Below are 24,113 nucleotides of genomic sequence, written 5' to 3'. Positions count from 1 at the left end.
ATGCAGTTACTGCAGCCATGCAGTTACTTGAGACAAATTATAGAGAGGAGCTGATGCAGAGACCCTAAGATAAAAGCATATCTAGAATCTTTGGGAAATGGCAAGAAGATTAGTGTGGTTGGATCAAGGTGAGAGGAGTAGGAGAGGAGATGAGAGAAAAGAACACTGATTTTTACTTTTGATGTAATGGGGAATTATTGCCGAGTCTTGAGCAGAGAAGTAACATGATCTAACTCATTTTAAAAGGGTCGCTCTGGCTGCTGTGTAAGACTGTAGGAGGCAATGATTGCAGCTGAAAGACCGGTTAGGAGACGGTTATATAGTCCAATAGTAGCAGGTGCTCAGTAAATATTTGTTGTTCAAGTGACCCTGGACTGGATCCTCTGGCCCTAAAGTGTATTTTGACAACATGTGGCGAAACTTTATTGAGGTCTCTGGGTGATGTTCTTTGTATTATAACTGTTCTGTAAGTATGAAATTGTTTCAAAGTAAAATTAATTTTTAACAGTCTGTTGCAGAATGGTGGCCACAAGCACAGATTTCTTCATTTATTCAACGAATACCTATGATGTGAATGAGACAGATATGATCCCTGCCCTATGGCACTTACAATCTGATAACAAACATGTAAATGAGGAAAGAATTAATTACAAAGTATGATTAATGGCAAAAAAAAAAAAGGGAAAGAAGGAGTGCTGTAAGAAAAATGGAGTAGAAGAGGCCTACTTTAGGTTGGCAACATAGTGGAGGTAAAGTGTGCAGACTCTAGCACCAAATGGCTAGAGTTCAAGCCCAGGCTCTACTACTCCCTGTGGGACTTTGGCAAAGTTATGTATCCTTTCTGTGCTCCAGTTTTCTCATTTCCAATGTGGCGATAATAACAGTGCTTGCCTCATATGGAGATGATAAGAATACTTACCTTCTAGGCTTGTACTGAGGTTAAATAGAGTTAATATATGGAGAGGGTTTAAAACAATGTCGTGTACAGTGATTGCATTGTGTTAGCTCTGAATATTGGGTGGGCAGAAAAGGCCTTTTTGAAGAGGTAACACTTAAGACTTTAGGGGGAAAAAAAAGTATAGGGATAATATGCTCAGAGTTTTTTGGAGGAAAAAAAACCCCAAATGAGGGAAAGATGCTATTGTTGTTTGATTTTTTTTTTTTACAGTCCTCTGAAAAACTGACAATTCACTTTTCATCTTTGAACCTCAGTAACTGGGAATTAATCCTATTCAAATATCGTCTCAAAATTGGGAAGGGAGACAAATAGGGAGATGGATATGAACGTTCTTTACAAACAATAAAGTGCTTGAAAGGAAGGTGTCACCAGCATCATTGCTTCCCTTGCTGATAAGTCAGTGAACAGGTAGGTAATGAAGACAATCACAGTGAAAATAGGGGGCCGTCCTCACATTACCAAACTGTCTGGCAGTAAGAAGGTCCCTTCTGCAGACCCACCTCATTCAGTGAACCTCACTCTTGACTTTCCCAGTTGGGTGAGTTCTTAGAAGAGATGATAGACACATTGGGTGGTGTGTTACAGAGACAGTGTACATAGCTTGCTGACTGGAATATGTTCTTAGTCTTCCTTGCACGAAACAGGAGATCTGGGTTCCTGTTCTCCCATTTATGTGGGTTAGTCATTTTAACTTCTCTGGGCCTCAATTTCCAATTTAAAAATAGATCTCCAAAGTTCTTTCCAGCACTTCCTGAAAAGTGATTTCTAGTCTAAAAGCATAGATCCCACAATGAAAATTAGTTGCTATTTTGCCCACAAACCTCTTCCAACTTTTCTTGTTTATGTGCAACTCCAGCATGGCACCTTGAAATAGATTTAGCCTAAAGACATAGGGGGTGAGAGAGCATTCTGTATCTGTGAGCAGAAATCTCCATCTGGATGCACACGGACATATGGCAGAGCCAACCTGGCCTTAGTTTTCTTTCCTGAAAGAGAGCAGGAAACTCCTCTTTGGCAAACAGTCAGTGGAGATTTTTCCATTAACATGGGAACTCACAAAGACTCCAGGTCTTTGGACTAGGATATGTGAGCAATAAAAAGAGCTACAGACTGCAAATTCCATCCTGTCAATAAATTTTTGTTATGGTTTCAAGTAGCGAAAAGATTTACCAAGTTCACCTTTCAGCTGTACTATCAAATCCTCTTTACTGCTCCCTCGTTGAGGTAGGTAATTACTATTCCCATTCTAGAGATGAAGAACCTAGAGCTCAGAGAGGGTGAACTTGCCAAATGTCAAGGTTAGATGGTTAGTGCGGGAGCCTGGATGTGAACCCAAGTATGTCTGTCTGCTTCCCACTCTGCTACTATAGCTCTGTGCAGCAGGCGCTCCTGTGGTTTCCTTCCTTAGCTGTTTCCTCCAATTCCTAGGATACAACAACTCAGCCCTCCTGATTGTGGGGTTCTCTGAAACATAGACATAGGTGAGCCAGCTCTCCATTTTCAGGAAAGCCACAGGGAACCTATGGTTATGAAGGAGACCACAGTAATGCAGATGAATACATCTCACTCAGGACTGGTGTCTAGAGTTCATTTACACGTAGGAATAGCATTACATTTTATATACAACCAGCTCTTTGCCAGTCACTGGACACTAAGCAGTTTATATACATTAGCTCATGTATTCCCCACCATAACCTTGTGACAGAAGTCTTATTAGCTCCATTTTACAGACCGGTGACACTGGGGCCCAGAGAAAAGTATCTTCCGCAAAAATAGATACTTTCCTTGATGAACTTTTTATTCCTTGCACTTTTTACGAGCGTACCTAGTTATTTGTTTTTCTGTTTAATCTCTCTCTAGTTTGTAAACTCCAGGAGGCCAGGGGCCAGGTTTGCCTGGTTCGGCATAGTGCCTGCTATAGTTACAAACGCGAATTGTGGAATAAGTCAGCTCTTTAGGGCGCCAAAGCTTGAACTGGCCTAAAGACTGCACAGGGGGACTTCCCTGGTGGTCCAGTGGTAAAGAATCCGCCATACAATGCAGGGGACGCAGGTTTGATCCCTGGTCAGGGAACTAAGATCCCACATGCCGCGGGGCAGCTAAGCCTGTGCGCCACAACTACTGAGCCCGCGTGCCACAAACTACAGAGCCCATGCACCCTGGAGCCTGCGCACCACAACTAGAGAGAAAAAACCTGCAGGCCACAACTAGAGAGAAGCCCACGGGCCACAACTAAGATCCTCCGTGCCACAACTAAGACCCGACACAGCCAAAAATAAATTAATAATAATAAAAAAAAAGACTGCGCAGGGAAATTTCACACCTAGGAAAGCACCCTCAACTCTCCCGTTCAGAAACCATTCTAACAACCGCTGGAACTGAAAATATCCTAGCTCCATTAAAATAGCCCAAGGGATTTGGGTCACCTAACTGGATGCCCAACCCCTGGCATTTCGCTTGTAAGTCGTCTCTAAGTAGCTCTGGCTTACTTACTCAGCCGGGGAGGTAGGGCCCCAGGACGACCCGGCCAGTTCAGCTCTGGAGAAATACACAGTTGGGTCGAACCCGGGCCGCTAGGACCCCTCCCGGCTCCCTTACAAGAGCGCGCCCTGGGAACCCGACCCTGCGAGTGGACAGCGGTTGGCCGCTGCGCTCTTCCGGGGTCTGGAGGAGGGGCCAAGGTCCAAGAACCGCCCCTATTGGGGAGGAGCCACGGCCCAGGACTGGCCTAAGCCGCCGCAGGTAATGCGGTCCGGAGGTGGGGGGCTTCGGGACCCCGGTTTGAAGCGTTCCCGGGCGGGGGGGTCGGGCCGCATCCTTTAAGGGAGTGGAGCTGGGCCGGGTGGAAAGCGCTCGGGAGACCTCCTCTGGCTCCGGCCCAGCCACACTGACGGAAAGGAACCAGCCTGTTCTCTCCTGACCCTGTCTCCTATCCCCTAGTGCTGCCAAGCGGGGATGGGACTGGGGGATGGACCTGGCAGGGGCGGCTGCTGGAAGTCCCGGTCCAGGTGAAGTTTACCCCACTGAGCTTTAGGCTTTGGGGACAGCAGTTAGTGGCTTAGGCTGAAGATTGGATTTATCCATTCACCTCCCAGAAATCTCATCCATTTTCTTTCTTCATTCACTCATCCCTCACTTCTACTCTATGCCGGGCCTCTTGGTTGCTTCTCTGAATGAATCCGAGAGGCCCAGCTCGCTTGGAATTTAGTTTAGTGGAATTTATTCTAGAATCTAGAGAGTTTTAAATAGATGATTACATTCAGGGTGATCCCTGCAATGACGATAGCTTAATAGATACCTTCAGGTAGAGAATAAAGTAACTTGAGGATGTAAGTGGAAAGCAACAAATCAGGGAAGGTTTCACTAAGGAGGGGACATTTGAACTGAGCTTTGGAGGTTGACTAGGAGTTTTCTAGTTGACCAGAAGGGAAGGGACATTTCAGGTAAGGGAAGCAGCACAGGATGCAAGTTATGAAAGGGCCTGGCATTTTAGAGGAACAAATATAGTAAGAACAGCTCAATATAGCAAGAAATTGTAGAGGTGAGTTCCTGAAAAGAAGGTTGAGACTAGAAGGCTTTGAATGTCATGCTGAGGCCAGGATTTATCCTAGAGTTCAGTATTTCTTGGCCTTTTAAAATGTTTTCTTTTGATAAACATAAATACCTTATGACCTCTGAAAATTATTTTGATATATACCCCTTCCCCATGAAAACCACGGACACAGAAAACTTTAGGCAAAAAATAAAAAAACAAAAAAACTCTGTAATTGGATTATGAAAGTTGTGTCACAGTTGCCTCCCAAACATAAGTTTATATCAAAAGGTTGGTAATGCTTATTCAAATTAATCAGGCCCTAGAAATTGGTACATCAACAGGAAAATTTTTAAAGAGGCAAGTAACCTGATTTGCTGTGTTTTTTAGGTAGAAGATAATTGTAAATGTCTAAAAAGTACCTTTCTTTCTTAGGCATAGGACACCATGAAGCAGCTGCCAGTCTTGGAGCCTGGAGACAAGCCCAGAAAAGCAACATGGTCTGTAAGGAAGGATTCAAACAGAGAAACACATGCGTTTTTTTTTCATTTATAAGTAGTTTACTAACATATTTGATCATCTATGAAAAAGGGTAGAGTTGAAACTGTCTGCGGTTTCTGGTAATTAGACTCAAACTGTCTGAGAAGGTCTTCAGAGGAAAAGTAGTGGGGCAATAATTATCACAGAGCAGATGTTGATTTTATTAAAATCCATTTGCCAGGAAGAGTAAGGCACTGACCATCTGGCATCCTCAGCTCCAACACTGTGTCCTCCCCCAAGCTCTGACTCATTTTTAAGATTTTCAGGGAATTGGATTTGGATTAAACTGGCTTCACTATTTCTTGAGCGCTTGTTCAACCAACCCTTTGTTCAGCAACTAACACCGGCCTGACAGGGGCAGCCACTGTGTAGGTGCTGCAGGTACAAAGGTGAATAGTCTCAGTGTAGTGGGGGAACAGTGACCGGTGCTGAAGCAGGGCTCACAGAGGGCTGTAGAGAGGAGGCAATGCTTCTGCAGGACCTTGGAGGAGAGCCCCTGATCTGGCTTCCCTGCGTCCACTCTTGCTCTCTACGCATCATAAATCTGATCATGGCATTCCCTGGTTTAAAACCTTTTGTACCTCTCCATTGGTCTTAGGATAAAAACCAGAGTCCTTAAAATGGCCTACTGGGCCCTGCCTGATCTGTCCCTGCCTGTCTTTCCAACCTCAAGTCCCCTTACTCAGCCTTTGTCTCTTTCTCTTCCTTTTTTTTTTTTTTCGCGGTACGCGGGCCTCTTACTGTTGTGGCCTCTCCCGTTGCGGAGCACAGGCTCCGGATGCGCAGGCTCAGCGGCCATGGATCACGGGCCCAGCCGCTCTGCGGCATGTGGGATCTTCCCGGACCGGGGCACGAACCCATGTCCCCTGCATCGGCAGGCGGACTCTCAACCACTGTGCCACCAGGGAAGCCCTCTCTTCCTTTAACGTGGCTTGCACTGTCCCACTCAGGAACTGTATGTGCTGGTCCCTCTACCTGGATCATCCTTTCCCCCCATCTTTTGTCCCTCTCTTTGCCCAGCTAACTTCTACTCATACTTCAGATCTCAGTTCAAATGGGGTTCCTTCAGGAAGTCTTCTTTGACCACCCCTGTCCCCACCTACCTCTCCTTACAGGGTAGGGTCCCCCTATGATATGTTCTCATACTATATATCCTGTATATATCCTGTACTCCTTTATAACACAACTGAAATGAAATGGATATTTGGAAATTATCTGTTTAATGTTTTTCTTCCCAACTAGTCTGTCAGGGCTGTAAAGGCAGGGACTTCTTTTGTCTTATTCACCATGTAGCTGGATGGCTGTGTGCTCTTGAATAAGTCATTTAACCTTTCTAAGCCTCAGATCCTCAGTTGTAAACCTCAGATGATGATAATAGTACTGTCCCCAGAGGGGTTTTGTGCAAGTTAAGTGAATCCAGGGTTGTAGCGAAGTTAGCATGCATGGTATGTGCTTAGTAGTCATTCAGGTGGTAATGTGGAATGTGTGAATCTAGACATCAGAAGAGAGATCTGGAAAAGAAATAGAGATTTGAAAGTCACTGATGAACATGTACGGTAGATGGGTGGTAATTGAAGCCATCAGTACATATAAAATTGATCAGGCAAGCAAACCTAGACTGAGAAGAAGAGAACCCATGAGGATTGGGAGAAAGCTGGAGGGAAACGAGTCAGGGAAGGAAACAGAAAGTGCAGCCAGACAGGTGGATAGAGAACCGAAAGGAATGGGTGTGGGGAAGCCAGGTCAGAAGAAAGGTATGAGAAGGAGGGAAGAGCCAAGAATACCAAATGCCAGAGAGGTCAGATAAGACTGGGCCTGAAAAACAGCTACAGAGTTTTCTTTTCCAACCAGAAAACTTGAAAAAGTGTGCTTTCTCAGTCAGCGTTCAGAATAACTTTACAGAGCAGAATGAATGGATCCTGTATTTGATTTTTCAAAGTCCTAGTTTTGTCTTCCATCAGGTTGAGCTTTATGAGTAATCTGGAAAAGCTCTTAAGAATCAGTGAATGGGGCTCCCCTGGTGGTGCAGAGGTTAAGAATCCACCTGCCAATGCAGGGAACATGGGTTCGAGCCCTCATCCAGGAAGATCCCACATGCCGCGGAGCAACTAAGCCCGTGCGCCACAGCTACTGAGCCTGCGCTCCAGAGCCCGCGAGCCACAACTCCTGAAGCCCGGGCTCCTAGAGCCCGTGCTCTGCGACAAGAGAAGCCACCGCAATGAGAAGCCCGCGCACCGCAGCGAAGAGTAGCCCCCGCTCACTGCAACCAGAGAAAGCCCACGCACAGCAACAAAGACCCAGTGCAGCCTAAAATAAATAAATTAAATTAAAAAAAAAAAGAATCAGTGAATGACGGAGAATATTATATGGCAGAGGGAAGCATCACTGGCTAGTGGCAAGAGCTTTGGAGCTGTTCTCATGTGATTACACATAAAGCTTTAGCCATCATTATCTGAGTTCTTCCTGCCATGTTATAAGATTGCATCTCATTCTTCACAGGTGAGAACTATTGCTGTCTTCATTTTACAGATGAGGAAACTAAGGTTCAGAAAGGTAAAGTGACTTCCAAAAGGGCACACATCAAGAAAGCACTTGAACTGGGACTTGAACTAGGTCTGTCTGAATTTGCAAATCATGTTCATAACTACCATCCTGTGCCAGGACACACCATTGGACATTTCGGAGTATCAGTTTCCCCCTCTACCAAATGGGGACAATTACTAGCCCAGGGCATCCCCACTAAGTTAATGTGAGATGAAAGTAGTGACAAAATTGAAAAGTCAAAGGTTATGTGCAAAGGGAAGGTGCTGTTCATTAATTAGGAAAATGCTGCTTTGCTGGACATGATTTAAAATGACTGTGTATGTATAAGACCCTTCATTCTGGTGACTGTTCCATGAGGAATGCAAAGAACATAGTGCTGCATTTATTCTCTGCTCAGGCCTCCTGAATGTACCCTCCCTTTGGCAGGTACACCTTGACCCCGGTTGGAGACAGCCCCTGTGCTCGGGTTGGCCATAGCTGCTCATATTTACCCCCTGTTGGTGATGCCGAGAGAGGGAAGGTCTTCATTGTTGGGGGAGCAGATCCAAACAGGAGCTTCTCAGATGTGCACACCATAGATCTGGGTAAGACCAACAGCTGCGGGGAATTCCCTGGTGGTCCAGTGGTTGGGACTCTGCACTTCCACTGCAGTTGGATCCCTGGTCGAGGAACTGGGATCCTGCATGCCACTCGACGTGGCCAGAAAAAAAAAAAGACCAGCAGCTGCGGTCTACATGGCCAGAGAGCCGGGCTTTGTGCTGCCGGCCGTGACCATTCCTAAGACTATCAGTTCAGACCAGACAGTAGGGTTTTCCTCTGAGAAAATGCATGTCACTGAGAGGTCCCTAAGGTCTCAACAGACTCCAGGAATATATCCACCCAACCAAGACCTCCCTGATTTGGGGGAAAGAATCCATATGGAGCCCTGGATAACCAGCCATTCATTCATCAGCTATTTCTCTGGGAGGCATTGATGCCTCCCCCTCTTCTATCCACATAGCCAATTAATCACCAAATCCTAAATATCTCTTATTTTCATCCATGACTGTCCATTTGCACTGCTACTACTGTAGTCCAAGCATCATTATCTTTCAGCTAGACTGTTACAACAGCCTCCTCACTGGTCTGCCTGCTTCCAAGTTTACCTCCTGTACACTGCATTTTCCATACTTAGCTGAGTATTTTCTAAAATATAAATCTGATCATGTCACTCCCCAGTTTCAGGCTATCCCCATCTTCATTTCTTAGTTCCCCCAAACCCACACTTGCTCCACTGAATATCCTTCAGTTCCTTGAACTCTTTTGGTCTCCAACCCTTTGGATATACAGTAAATCCCCTACATAAGAATGAGTTCTTTTCCAAGAGTGCGTTCGTAAGTCCAATTTGTTCTTTTTCTTCCTTAAGTTTTTATTTTTGGCTGAGTTGGCTTTTTCATTGCTGTGCGTGGGCTGCATGTGGGCTTTCTCTAGTTGCGGCGAGCAGGGGCTGCTCTTCATTGCAGTGCACGGGCTTCTCGCTGCTGTGGCTTCTCTTGTTGTGGAACGCGGGCTCTAGGTGCACAGGCTTTAGCAGTTGTGGCTCGTGGACTCTAGAGCGCAGGCTCAGGAGTTGTGGCGCACAGGTTCAGTTGCTCCATGGCATGTGGGATCCTCCTGGACCAGGGCTCGAACCCATGTCCCCTGAATTGGCAGGTGGATTCCTAACCACTCCGCCACCAGGAAAGCCAATCCAATTTGTTCTTAAGTCCAACAAAGTTAGCCTAGGTACCCAACTTTTACAGATAACGCCAGACATGTGAACAAACTTATGTGATTTGGACATGCGAACGCACGTTTACATCTTTGAAAGTTCGCAACTCAAAGGTTCGTATGTAGGGGACTTACTGTATTGTTCCCTCTGCTTGAAAGGCTCTTCCTTTTCCTTATCATCTGGCTACTATTCATCTGTCAGATCCCAGTTAAATGACACTTTCATCAGGAACCTTGCCCTGATACATCTGCCACTAGTTTAGGACTAGTTTAGGCACTGCCACTGTAAAGGAGAGACTCTTCTGTTTTCCTTCTCTATTCCCATGCCTCCTCTCAACACTAGTCTTCCGTACTTCCCTTCTGACTGACAGATGTGTGGGGATTTCGCCCCACACCAAATAATTCTGCAACACCAGCTGGACGTCCTACAACTCAGTTCAGTTCTACCTGGATTTAGCATCCGATTCCACAGGTGAAGGGCTCAGTCCACGAGACTCTCCCTGCTCCCCTTCAGATGCCAATCACAAGTCCACCTGTGCTTCTGACCGACCAACTATAAATGGGAGGTTCCCATGTCACCCGCCTCAGGTTCCATTAATTTGCTAGAGAGGCTCACAGAGCTCAGGAAAATAGCCAGATAGAAGAGATGCATAGGGCAAAGTATGTGGGAAGAGGCACTTCGTGCCCTGTCCAGGTGCCCCACCTTTGCAATACCTCCATGAGTTCACCAACCTGGAAGCTCTTGCAACCCCTCCTTTTTTATGGAGGGATAATTGATTAAGTTATGACCATTGGTGATTGTCAACCCTCCGGCCCTCTCCTTTACCCGGAGTTGGGGGTAGGGGGCATTGTCTGAGGCTGAAAAGTTCTAACCCTGTAATGTCATGGTTAGTTCCCCTGGCAACCAGCTCCCATCCTTAGGGGCTTTCCAAAATTCACCTCATTAACATAAACTCAGGTGTGGTTGACGGGGTTTGTTATCAATAATAAAAGACACCTTTCTCAGTCTTATCACTTAGGTCATCACAGGGATTTTCAGAGCTCTGTGCCTGGAACAGATGAAGACCAAATATGTATTTCTTAATGTAAATCACAATGACACAAGCACTCTCTGTGTTTCCATAGTATCCTGTACTTTCCCATCTTTATCCCCCTTCACAGCCCTTTTCACATGTGATTGTTTGTTGTCCTTCTTCCCCACCAGAGTATAAGCTCCTTGGGAACAGGGAACATGGTTATAATGACATGGTTATATTGCTTCTCATTGTATCCCCAGCCATTACCACAGTGCCTGGCACAGAGTAGGTGCTTTATAAGTATTTGGATGAATGAATGAGTGACTACTATGTACCACACAACGGCAGAAGAAAATTGGTGTTTTGTTACATGTTTGTTTGTTTGTTTTGTGGTACGCGGGCCTCTCACTGTTGTGGCCTCTCCCATTGCAGAGCATAGGCTCCGGACACGCAGCGTTACATGTTTTGTTAGGTCCGTGTGTAACGTTGCTGTCTACTGTTGTGTTTTTTTTTAATGAATTTATTTATTTTATTTTATTTATTTTTGGGTGCGTTGGGTCTTCGTTGCTGCGCGTGGGCTTTCTCTAGTTGTGGTGAGCGGGGGCTACTCTTCGTTGCGGTGCGTGGGCTTCTCATTGCGGTGGCTTCTCTTATTGCGGAGCACGGGCTCCAGGCGCGCAGGCTCAGTAGTTGTGGCTTGCGGGCTCTAGAGCACAGGCTCAGTAGTTGTGGCACACGGGCTTAGTTGCTCCGTGGCATGTGAGATCTTCCCGGACCAGGGCTCAAACCCGTGTTCCCTGCATTGGCAGGCAGATTCTTAGCCACTGCACCACCAGGGATGACCCGGTTTATTGTTTTGATCTCAGTTGTTTACTAACCAAATGTGCAGGAGAGTCTACATGTAAAACTTGAAGTGGTTTGGCCTCTCTTGATAATCTTGGAAGATCTGACATCAGTACACCTGTATGTCTACATGGTGACAGTTTTTTGCAACTGAGCTGCCACCTATCAGTGGGGCTCTCATTCTCCAATTTCCTCCAATCCTCTCTAGGCATTTGAATTTCTATACCCTGCACTAGGAAATCAAAGGTAAATTATATCTCTTTCAGCTCTCAAGAAGCTTGCTGTCTAGTACAGTTACAATTCTGTCGTGACCTATTACTAGCTTTGTGACTCTGGCTAAACCACCTAAACCATCTGGGCTTCAGTGTCCCATAAAACAGGGATAATAACTTGCTTCACTTGGCACTTGTAATGATCTAACAAGATAATGCCTGTAAAGGTCATATGTAAGTGGTTTACTAATTAAAATAACTAATAAGTTAGGTATTAATAGTCTGTGAAATTGTTTTAGCCAGAAGTCATTTACTTGCAGGTAAAAGAAACTCTCTTAAACCAGCAAAAAAAAAAAAAGAAAGAAAGAGAATCCAAAGGCAGGAGAAAGAGAATCCAAAGGCAGGAGATTTGGCCTAGCCTCAGGAGAGAGTGGAAGCAAGAATTAGAAAGCTGTCAAAAACCATCTACCTCCTCCCTCACTCTCTTTGGAGAGATCTGCTTCTTTATGTAGATGTTTCATTCTTCTCTTCCCCATACTTTGGCTTTCTCTCCTTCTCCACACGTGGTAGAAGATGGCCACCCAAACCCAGAAATCTATTTGAATTCCAAATTCTTGGGAGAGAGGATCTGATTGGCCTATTTTGGGTCCAGTGACTACCTTTGACCCTAACAGCTAAGGCTAGAAAGTCAAGGTGTAGTACAACCAAGTCTCCTAGGATCTATCCCTGGGTTTGGGAGAGTGGGGACAGTTCCCATAGAAGAGGGTTTATGGATGAGTCAGACGCCCCCCCGCCAAGTGTCTGATATAAAAATTTTTGGAGGTTGATCACATTCCCTTTAAGTGATCTGATGGTTGTTCACTTATGCTTTGGACCCTTTTCTCCTCAGTACCCTCCCCCAAGTTTGTCAACCAGTATAAGCCGTTGGCAGCCCCAATCTAGGAACTGGGTGAAATGTTTTCTAGGAACACACCAGTGGGATTTAGCCACCTCGGAGGGCCTCTTGCCCCGGTACGAGCATGCCAGCTTTGTTCCCTCCTGCACACCTCACAGCATCTGGGTGTTTGGAGGTGCCAACCAGTCAGGAAATCGAAATTGCCTACAAGTTCTGAATCCTGGTAAGTAGCCAAAGGTTATTTATTTACCAAAATGAATAAATAAATCCAATTCCAATTCCTGTACCAAAGCCCATTTGGATTGTACTGACTAATCCATTTAACTTTGCTGACCTCATAGAAAATAGAAATCTTAACTTCTGGCAGAATCTGAAGATAATAGAGTTACATTTTGTTTTCCTCATAATGTGTACAAATTATCCATTTCTTAAAAGCCAAAGCTGGAAGAGACTTCAGAGAAAAGCTACGCCAAGTGGGCAACCCACGTCCCACAAGGGGAAGTGACTTTCCTAAAGTCACCAGGGAGCCAGGGACTGGGGCAGGCTAGAACCCAAATCACCTACGTCGGAGGTCTCAAATGGGGGCGATGGTACCCCCCAGGGGACAGTTGGCCATGTCACACCTCGGAGCAGGGAATCAAGTGGGTAGAGGCCAGAGACGCTGCCATACATCCTGTAATGCACAGGAAGGCCCCTCACAATAAAGAATTATATGGTCTAAAATGTCAGTAGTGCCAAAGTTAAGAAACCCTGATCTAGATCCTCCTAGTGTGTTTCTTTTAGTCAAAAAGTGCAAAGCTCCTGACTAGTTTCACTGGCAGTTTTATCATCGAGGAAGCAGTTTGGGGGCATCACTACTGCGAGGATGTTGCTGAACCACCCATGGGAGGTGGACCTGACTTTCTGTCAGTTAAAAACATTTTTTTTGTTTTTCTCTTTATAAATATAGTTTATATTCATTGTAAAATATTTGAAAAGTGTAAATAAGTGGACAAAAGCCATCCACAATCCTGTGACCTAAGGCTATTAATAACAGTTCTGTGTACTTCCTTTCTGTCTTTTCTCTGCATTTTTATAAACCTGAGATCATCCTGTTTCACCACTACACTCTTGTATCTTTTTCTTTTTAATTTCATAATTAGCACAGAAATAATTCCCTATTAATAAGGCTTTGTTGAAATCATTTTTAATGGCTGCATCATACTTTTTTAAGATTTTTTTTAATTTATTTAATTTATTTTTGGCTGCATTGGGTCTTAGTTGCAGCACATGGGATCTTTTGTTGTGGCGCATGGGCTTCTCTCTAGTTGTGTCGTGTGGGTTTTCTCTCTCTAGTTGTGGCTCCAGGGCGCATGGGCTCTGTAGTTTGCGGCACACAGACCCTCTAGTTGAGGCGCGAGGGCTTAGTTGCCCCGTGGCATGTGGAATCTTAGTTCCCTGACCAGGGATCGAACCCGCGTCCCCTGCTTTGTAAGGTGGATTCTTTACCACTGGACCACCAGGGAAGTCCCTCAATTTTTATGACGATACCATAATTCCCTGGTTTTTTTTTTTTTAACATATAGGTTGTCTTCAGATTTGTATCATTATAAATAACAAAGCAGTGAACATCTTTGTTCACTGAAATCATTGACTGTATTTCAGATTATTGCCTTAGGGGCTTCCCTAGTGGCGCGGTGGTTAAGAATCCGCCTGCCAATGCAAGGTACACGGGTTCGAGCCCTGGTCCGGGAAGATCCCACATGCCATGGAGCAACTAAGCCCGTGTGCCACAACTACTGAGCCTGCGCTCTAGAGCCTGCAAGCCACAACTACTGGGCCTGCTCACCACAACTACTGAAGCCCGCGCATCTAGAGCCTGTGCTCCGCAACAAGAGAAACCACCTCAACGAGAAGCCTGCGCACCGCAACGAAGAGTAGCCGCGCTCGCTGCAAGTAGAGAAAGCCCACACGCAGCAACGAAACAGCCAAAACAGCCAAAAATAAAGAAAAAGAAAAAAAAGTTCTTCCATGTTTAAAAAAAAAATTATTGTCTTAGAACTCATGCCCAGAAATAAAAGAACTAGATAAAACCCTGGACTTTAAGGCTTTTAGTACATGCTATCAAATCGCTCTCCAGAAAGATTTTTTTTTAAACTTTTTTTCTTTTTGGCTGCACTGCATGGCTCGCGGGATCTCAGTTCCCCAACCAGGGATTGAATGCAAGCCACGGCAATGAAAGCCCAGAATCCTAACCACTAGACCACCAGGGAATTCCCTATGCAGAAAGATTTTTTTCAACTTATCCTCTCTCCAACTGTGTTTAATAGTTTTTGTTTCACTCCTGACCAGTATCGAATTTATCATTTTTAAGCACTGCTAATTTGATAGGCAAAAAAACCCCTTGTATCTAATTGTTTAAATATGCATTTTGTTAATTACTAGTAATCTGGACATTTTTTCACATAACAGTCAACTCTTGCCCGGTTCCCTCTATCGATGACAGATTTATTTTTACAACAGCTGGTCTTTGTCATTTTGGGATAGTAACAGTTCCTACCTTGTTAAGTTTGGCAAGAATTTAAATTAACTCAAATCTGGCACATACTTAATGCTCAATAATTGTTGTGGGTGATGTAGCTATGGTTCGACAGATGGAAATCAGTTCTAGATTGGATGGAGATCAGTTCCTTTGATTTTCAATGATGGCATCTATTTAAATAAAATACAGTGAGAATTTGGAAAGCTTTTGTCAAAGGAATTGATTTTCCACCAGATCCTTTTTCTCTCCTAGAAAGTATAGTTTGACACCATACCCAAGAAATATGAAAGATGTAGGTGAATCATTAGTTGTGTTTGTTACTAAGGCGAGTCCCTCAGCTGGCTTAGGATTCCTTTCGTATTATTTGTGCTAACGTTTGGCTTGGCAGCCACACCATCCCAGGATCTTCTGACCCTGGACTGTGCTCCTTCTAACTCCCCCTAAAATCCAAAAGCTATCCAAGACCTGAAGCTGTAGAGACAATTACGTTATGTTTTGTTTTGGGGTTTTTTGGGGGGGTTTTTTTGGCCATGCAGCTTGCGGGTCTTAGTACTCCAATCAAGGATCGAACCCGTGCCCCCTGCAGTGGAAGCGCGGAATCTTAACCACTGGACCACCAGGGAAGTCCCCATTATGTTTTGGATATAGGCTGAGACTCGTTTGGTCTCCAGGTTCATGTTTTGAGTCCTACACGTGTTACACATGCTTCGTGCGCCGCTTTGTATACTGAATGAAGAGCTTTACAAATAGCACAGAATTTCCCAGTCAAGAAATAATTCCTGGGAATTCCCTGGCACTTTCACTGCCGTGGGGTCAGGTTCAATCCCTGGTTGAGGAACTAACATCCCACAAGCCATGTGGCACGGGAGGGAGGGAGGAAGGGAGGGAGGAAGAATTCCTGGTGTGTTGTAGTGGAATAAGTATGGGAGTTTTGACAGATCTGTGTTCAGAGCCCTGCTCTACTACTCACCAACACTGTGACCTGGGAGAAAGGATTTAGACTTTCTGAGCTTCGGTTCCCTCATCTGCAAAGTGGAGATACTTTCCATCCGCCTCCCAGGGTTGACTGAGGATAGTGGAGATGGCAGAGTGCTCAGGGCAATGATTCTGCACAAGGGAGGTGCTCAGTTACTGCTTGTGTTTCTATAAAATTCATGCTTCATTCTGGAAAGAAATAATCTTCTGTACACCTACCCACGTGGTGAAATTTTATTCTCAAGTCAGAAGAGTGGAAAATACATAGATCTTGGTGGTGTTGAAACAGAATTTGAATCCCAACTCAGCCATTTACTAGCCATGTAACCTTAAATGAGTGACTTAATCTGTCTCTGCTTCAATTCCTTATATGTAAAATGGGGAAACTAGTATTTATTTCGCACTTACTGTGTAGTAGGGACAATTACTGCTACTACTGAAACTGTAATAATATTGTCTACTTTCTTTTAATGGCCGCATATCCTGAGAAACTTGGCACGTTTAGTTTCTTGCATCTAGTGGGAATAAATTTTAGCAGCTGTTGGGCTCCTCTGAATGGGCACAGGGCAGGGTAGTCAGTCATCAAAGGGAAATAGGGTTCAGAGAGGATGTTTGAAGGCCTCCAAAAACAAACTGGCCTCATTCTTAATTGTACTTGTGGCTTTTCAATCTTGGGAATTTGGGTCTATCTGGGCAAACTCTAAGTATTGCCCCCTACTCCTCCTTGAATTTGGTGGCATGAGATCCCCGCCTAGACCTACACTGTCCGCCTTAAGGATTGGGGTTTGCAAGGTGACCTTGCCCAGCCCCAGAGTTGATGTCAGCGGCCCCTTAGCCTGGGTGTTTTAGATACCTACCTTCTTTGTGGACCAGAAACGAGGACTTGGACCATGCCAAAGGTGACCAGCCCACCACCATCCCCAAGAACATTCCACACGTCATCGGCAACCATCGGAAACCAGCTGTATGTCTTTGGGGGCGGAGAGAGAGGCGCCCAGCCCGTGCAGGATGTGAAGCTGCATGTGTTTGATGCAAGTATGGACTCGGGGGAACCCTGGGGCTGCCACTTACCTGGTCGGGGTTACCCCAGCCTGCAGCTTACCCGATGTAGGAAGCAGAGGTTAGAAAATGACAACCTGGCTGTGTGTCTCACTTCTAGACTTCTTCAGTATATCTCTTAGCTGATATCTTCTACCCATAGCAAAATTTGCATTTAAAAAGGAATAATTGATCAATTTAAAAAATTTAAACAGTATAGTTTATAAAGCAGAAAAGTAAAATGTTTCCCCTTATACCTTTCCTTCCCACTCCCCAGACAGAGGTAAGCACTGTTAGCCATTCCTAATGTCTACCTCCAGATTTTCCTGTGCAATTATAAATCATATGCACATGTGTTTATGAACATCTATGAATTTTCTATGGATTTTGAAATTATATAAAAACTTTAGAACACACACATAGAATTATTAAATTATAAATGTTGGTCTGCCTCTTACTTTTGCAGGTCTAAGGGTAGATCTTAGTACTAGTCGAAAGTATAAACTTTGAAGCCATAGGACAGGGACTCAGGACCAGATCTGACATCTAGTTTCTGTATTACTTTAGACTAATTTCTTAATCTCTCTAGGCCTTAGTTTGCTGATGTGTAAAATAGAGATAGTAATAGTGCCTACCACAAAGAGTTGGAAAGATTAAATGAGATAATGTGATACAGTGCATAGCACAGTGCCTGACACATAGGAAGCACCTAATAAATCATCACTGTATTATCATTATTATTCCTTCATTTAATCACACATCATGGATCTTTCCTAAGTCAGAAATTTCCTTGCAAAGCATATCTTTCTGTGGGAATCCCTATTCATTCAGTCATTTTCCTATTGACTGACTTTTTGCTGACAGTGTTACAGTGAATATATACATTAATTTCTGTACATGTTACAACATTTAATATGGACTAGATGCTAGGAAGTGGAATTACGTAGGGTCAAAATGGTATGAACATTTAAAATTGTGAGACCTCTTGCCAAATTTTTGTCTAAGTAGTATTTATTTACATTTCTTCCTCTTACTAGTGGGCATTTATGAATAATACTTTACAAATAGCATGTGACAAACATAATTTTCATGTGTGTTTTTGCAGCCTTTTTTTTTTTTTTCTGTGGTACGCGGGCCTCTCACCGTTGTGGCCTCTCCCGTTGCGGAGCACAGGCTCCGGACGCGCAGGCTCAGCGGCCATGGCTCACGGGCCCAGTTGCTCCGCGGCATGTGGGATCTTCCCAGACCGGGGCACGAACCCGCGTCCCCTGCATCGGCAGGCGGACCCTCAACCACTGCGCCACCAGGGAAGCCCTTTGCAGCCTTTTTTTGAGAAAAGGCAATAAGCAAAATTTCAAACTTACAAAGTCTAAATTAAGAATTAAGACACGTCACAGTATGACTTTATCCAGAAAGAATGGAGTGTGATTCTTTTAAAGCGGTTTTAAAATTTTAAATAATATTTGTTTTGAATATATAAAACTGTAAGAGAAAAAAGTATATATGTATATATATGTATATATATTAAAAATACTGTCACCCCAAAATTGTTAACATTTCAGTACAACTATGGTGTTTTTTTTTTTAATAGCAGAGATAATTCTAGGTGTACTATTTGTATCCTGTATTTTTCACTTAAGCATTTCCCCTGTAATCACAAAGTTTTTTTCAATGTTTTTAATGAATACATAGTATTCTATCATGACTGTAGCAATAACTCACCCATTCACCTGTTGATGGACTTAGGCTATTTCTATTTCTTCTCTATTACAAACAATGCTGTGGTAAACATATTTATGCATAAACTTTTTCTGATTATTTCAAATTGTATTCTTTGGAACTCTGGGGGCTCCTTGAACAACCTTCAGGCATGTCACAAATGGTAATTCAGAGGTAAGTTGTTTGGCAGGCTTTTGTCTCAGATAATTTTTGTAGCACTCCTTTAAGACTTATCTGGTATGTTGAAATGATTGATTTTCCTGAATTCTATATATGTACAATTTTGAAGATATGAAGGGTTTTCAACACGTAAAATACATCTGCACTATTTGGATCATACCCATATTAATAACTCTCATGTATTGAGTACATTCTCTGTGCCTGTGCTTTCCGTATATTATCTCATTTAATCCACACTTCAACCCTGAGAGGTAGGTATTATCAGGTAATTTCTCCTCATTTTACAACTACAGAAACTGAAGCTTATAGAATTAACTGGTGCAAGGCCACATAGTTATTCAATGAAATAAACTGGTTTTAACTCCAAATCCCATGCTCTAACCATTATCCTATACAACCACTTCAGGAGGCCCTGCTAACTTTAAAAGTAGTCTATTTTTTTCCCCACCCTTCCAGCAAATCAATTAAGAATATTGTCTTAAAAAAGAGAAAACTCTGAAGGCCTGTCCCAGAAGAAGTAGACTCATTCTTTTTAACTCTGGGGCAGTTCTAGGTTGAAGAAACTCAAGGGAGGTCTTTTTTTAATTCAAAGCAAGAAGTGGCTCCTTAATGCCCAGTAGTAGGGGCAGGCATATTAGGCAGTGAATTCTCCAGCCCTGGATGTATACCAGCAGAGGCTGTAAAGGCTGTGGATGGAGGGAGGCCTGGGTTGGGTTGGCAAGTTGCAGTGAATGACCCGCCAGGTCCCTCTCTGCTTGGAGCATCTCTGCTTGCTGGGAGGTGAGGCTTGGGTATATTTCTCGGGTTCTTGCTTCACAGCTTTGTCATCTAATGTCACTGAATTTATTTTTCTAGATACGCTGACCTGGTCACAACCAGAGACACTTGGAAAACCTCCATCCCCCCGGCATGGTCATGTGATGGTGGCGGCAGGGACAAAGCTCTTCATCCATGGAGGCTTGGCAGAGGACAATTTCTATGATGATCTCCATTGCATTGATATCAGTAAGTAGGGTGGAAGGCATGGGGGCTTGTCTGCTTAAGATTAAATAAAATATGCTTTGATTGACTAGAGCCTTGCTCTTGACCAACCAGCAGAATCTTCACTAGATTCTGTGAAATGTGGCCTGAATAATAATAAGAAATAATAATAACAATAAAAGCAGGTATTTCTGTTTGCCATGTACCTACCCATTAATTATTTCTTATCCTTCCAACAACCCTGCTCTTTCATTAAAATTCATTATGCTTTGTGTTTCCCGACTGGATTTCTTTTGAGCAGTACCCATTAACCCCATGGATAACTTCTAGAGTGTGTCTGGAGGTGGACAACCAGAACTGTCACGCTAAATTGTTAAAAACACTGAGAAAAGGAAAGTTAGGGATAACATGAGAATTGTCTTCAAGTGTCTGAAGGGCTGATGTGCCCTAGAGAGCCTGGACTCTTTCTGGATCATTCTTGCAGACTATGAGCTCCTTTAGGGCAGGGACTTTGTCTCTTTTTTTCCGCCAGTGTATTTCCAGCATTGAGCACAGTGTCTGGCAGGTCGCGAGTGATGAGTGCATATCTGTTAAGAGTGGACAGATAGGGACTTCCCTGGTGGTCCAGTGGTTAAGACTCTGCGCTTCCACTGCAGGGGGCATGGGTTCGATCCCTGGTTGGGGAACTAAGATCCTGTATGCTGCACAGCGCAGCCAAAAAATTTAAAATATTTTTTTAAAAAGTGGGCAGATGAACAAATGAATATGTTCTGCATTGCTCCAGACGACAGGAATTGGAACTATGGGCAGAATGCATGAGAACTGCTGTGCAGTGTATCGGGCTACCTTGCCAAACAATAGGTTCTCTGGTTTGGTGACATCTGAGGCCAGCTGACCCTGGCTGGGATTCCTGCATTGCCTAGGATATTTGGCTGGACTGGGTGATTCTCCCTTCCAACTCTGAGTTGCTGGACCCCTGCCTTGAACTGACAGATGGAAAATATCTTCACAGAAGCATTCCTTGCAAGCAGTCAAACAAAGTTTTAATGCTTATTTAATTTATTTTTTTCTTTAAAAAATTTTTAAAAAAATTTTTAAATTATTTTTTTGGCTGCATCGAGTTTTAGTTGCGGCACACAGGATCTTCATTGCAGCATGTAGGATCTTTCGTTGCAGCGCACAGGCTTCTCTCTAGTTGTGGCGTGTGGGTTTTCTCTTCTCTAGTTGTGATGCATGGGCTCCAGAGAGCGTGGGCTCTGTAGTTTGCGGCACAGGGGCTCTCTAGTTGAGGCGCGCAATCTCAGTAGTTGCAGCGAATGGGCTTAGTTGCCTCACGGCATGTGGGATCTTAGTTCCCTGACTAGGGATCAAACCTGCGTCCCCTGCATTGGAAGGAGGATTCTTTACCACTGGCCCACAAGGGAAGTCCCTTAATGCTTATATTAAAAAAGAAAGTCCTTTTCTCTTGTGCAAGGAACTACTTCCTATTTTTCCTCCTTTTCAGCCCAGGTAGTTCTCTAAAACCTAAAATCCAGCGATATCCTGCCTCATTTAAATTCTTGTCTGAAAAGTTGCAACTACCTGCAGAAATAGGTTGGAAATAGGTGCTGAGGCAGCACATTACAGCATAGAGAACACAGGTTTTGGAGTCAGACCTGAGTACAATTCTAGCTCTGCCACCTGCTAGCTGTGGGATCTCCAACAAGTCTCTTTCCCTCTCTAATCCTATTTCTTCATCTTTAAGAAGAAAGAAGGTAGGCAGAAGTAATAGCAATTGCATACCGCTATTAAGAGAATGAAGTAAGCAAGATACTTAAAGTGTCTAGCCAGTACTCACAAAGTTGCTTTCTAAGGAACTGTATTTCAAACATGCACGTGTGTGCACATACAGGCATGCTTGCACACACAAAACACACACACACACACACACACACACACACACACACACACACACACACACACACACACTTGGAACCTCACCTACTTCTGGGCTCCAAAATACTTAATGGTGATGGTCACCAAAGACTAGATCACATTCCTCAGTGTGCTCCAAAGACCACCCACATCAGAATCACCTAGGATGCTTGTTAAAATTATAGATTACTGGGCTTCCCTGGTGGCGCAGTGGTTGAGAATCCGCCTGCCGATGCAGGGGACACGGGTTCCTGCCCCGGTCCGGGAAGATCCCACGTGCCGCGGAGCGGCTGGGCCCGTGAGCCATGGCCGCTGAGCCTGCGCGTCCGGAGCCTGTGCTCCGCAACGGGAGAGGCCACAATAGTGAAAGGCCCGCCTACCGCAAAAAAAAAAAAAAAAAAAAAATTATAGATTACTGAGCCCCTCCCTCCCTCCCTCCCTGGGCTAGCCAAACAGAATTTCAGCTCCCCCAGTGATTTCTGTGCACACCAAACCTTGCTATAGGATCTCTCAGAGCTCTCAGTGAATGAAGTTCAGTGATTGGTTTGCAAACTGCAGGAGTCTGACAGGTTAAGTTTGAAACCACAGTCTAGGCCATGTTGTACCTAAACACTTTCTATCTCTTGGCAGGTGACATGAAGTGGCAGAAGCTAAGTCCCACTGGGGCAGCTCCCACAGGCTGTGCTGCCCACTCAGCTGTGGCTGTAGGAAAGCACCTGTATATCTTTGGAGGGATGACTCCCACTGGAGCCCTGGGCACAATGTACCAGTATCACATAGGTGAGCAGGTGTTGTTCACTGTGGGTCTTTAAGCAAATGTGACCATTCTTTGAAAAGTATCACAATGCTTTTTGGTCTTTCATTTTGGTCCCTCCACATCTAAATCCGAAAGAATGACAACCAAACTTTTAGGGAATGACATCATCAAAGCAGTAACAGTGCCATTAGGGGTTTTTCCCCTTTTATTTCTTGTTTCTGTTAGGGCTCAGGTGATACAGCACATCACAGAGCATTTCTGGAAATTTCTTAACACAGACCCCCTTTTTTTTTTTTTCCAAAATAGAAAAGCAGCATTGGACCTTGCTTAAATTTGATACTTTTCTACCCCCTGGACGACTGGACCATTCCATGTGTATCATTCCATGGCCGGTGACGTGTACTTCTGAGAAAGATTCAAATTCTGCCACTCTAAACTGTGCTGCTGAGAAAGGGGATTCCACTGAGAAAGGAGTAACCCAAGGTGGTGACTCTCATGAAGAAGGTCAGACTGACACACTACTCTGTTTCGTGTTTGGTGGGATGAATACAGAAGGGGAAATCTATAATGATTGTATTGTGACTGTAGTTGATTAATAAAACCACATTTTTACTACTTTTAAATGTCAATTACTTTCAGAAAAGTTAAATGAAACATTAGTTGTTTCATACCTCCAGAATCTTCTGCACTATTTATCCCTCTGGCTTTTACCTACTTTGGTAGGTAAAGAGATGAACTGGATAGCCCAGGGCAAAAACCTCTATTATATAAAGGGTTTTACCAGCAATACAACCCAGGTAACCGCGTAATAGATTGGCTGATTGTTTAAAATACTAATCACAAAAATGTTGCAGAAATCTTCATTGCTAGATACAACAAAAGCTGTAGAAATTAGGGAGTGGACATTCACAGGCTGAAGTGTTTTTATCCATTGCTTTTTTTTTTTTTTTTTTAGCTGCTCCTCAGAAAGAGGTGCAGACTGTTGGCTCTTGGTATTGAGAGCCACTGGGGACAGGGACAAAGACTGGCCCTTATCTGTCCCCACTATGCCCTATCCCACTGCACATAGCACTGCAGGTCATTTTTAACGTTTGTACGGACGTTGGCCTGAAGACCCTCTGTCCAAATGCATTTGGGCAACGCAGCAGAGGTCCACGCCTCAGAGTAAAACTATCACACCGTCAGGTCCTAGTTCTGCAAGTTAACCTTTCAGCTGACTGCCCATCTATAAAATACCTATCCTTGGGCTGAATTGGATTTCATGTTAGCATGATAGCCTGCCCTTTATTGACCATACTTATTAAACTTTAGTAGGGCTAAATGTAGGTCACCATTCTAGATCCCACTCCTGTACCACTGAGATGGAGACTGACATAGCTGAGTTTCAAAAATATACCTTCACATTCTAAAATTATGAATTGAATCCAGGTGTGTAACGTTATCATCAGTGATCCATCACTCCATCAAATCTCAAAGGAATCCAAGCAGGTATAAAGCATCATTAGTAATAAAAAGCCACCAGAAGTTCTCGAAAGGTAAGGGGAAATAGAACATTTCAATTATGCTCAGGAAAACTCCACTCTTGGGCACTGTAAAATGGCCCTTGCCTAGTTAAGGATATGGATCAACCTCCCACTCCTTTTCTTAGATTAGGTTAGGCAGATTTCCAGAAATGACTGAATAAAAAAAAGTGTTTTCCTTACCTCAAAACGCCAAACACTCCCCTCAACCCGAGACTC

General features: G+C 44.0%; 1 protein-coding gene across 2 annotated transcripts; it reads left to right on the top strand.

Moving 5' to 3' along the window:
• Positions 1-3,648: 3,648 nt before the first annotated feature.
• RABEPK (Rab9 effector protein with kelch motifs) lies at positions 3,649-22,986 on the top strand. 2 transcript variants are annotated; one of them, XM_007117641.4, is made up of 8 exons: positions 3,649-3,700; positions 4,926-4,990; positions 8,001-8,158; positions 12,360-12,512; positions 16,659-16,820; positions 19,578-19,727; positions 22,248-22,397; positions 22,681-22,986. In XM_007117641.4, exons 2-8 carry the CDS (start codon positions 4,938-4,940, stop codon positions 22,968-22,970), a joined length of 1,116 nt encoding a protein of 371 aa, XP_007117703.1. In that variant the 5' UTR covers positions 3,649-3,700; positions 4,926-4,937; the 3' UTR covers positions 22,971-22,986. The 2 variants fall into 2 exon arrangements, with proteins under 2 accessions (XP_007117703.1, XP_028349323.1); XM_028493522.2 differs by lacking the exon at positions 12,360-12,512.
• Positions 22,987-24,113: the final 1,127 nt, after the last annotated feature.

This window comes from Physeter macrocephalus, chromosome 9, assembly GCF_002837175.3.
Source record: "Physeter macrocephalus isolate SW-GA chromosome 9, ASM283717v5, whole genome shotgun sequence".
Taxonomy (NCBI): Eukaryota; Metazoa; Chordata; class Mammalia; order Artiodactyla; family Physeteridae; genus Physeter; species Physeter macrocephalus.
Note: the sequence above shows the minus strand (reverse complement) of the source record. Positions and strands in the feature narration are given on the sequence as shown.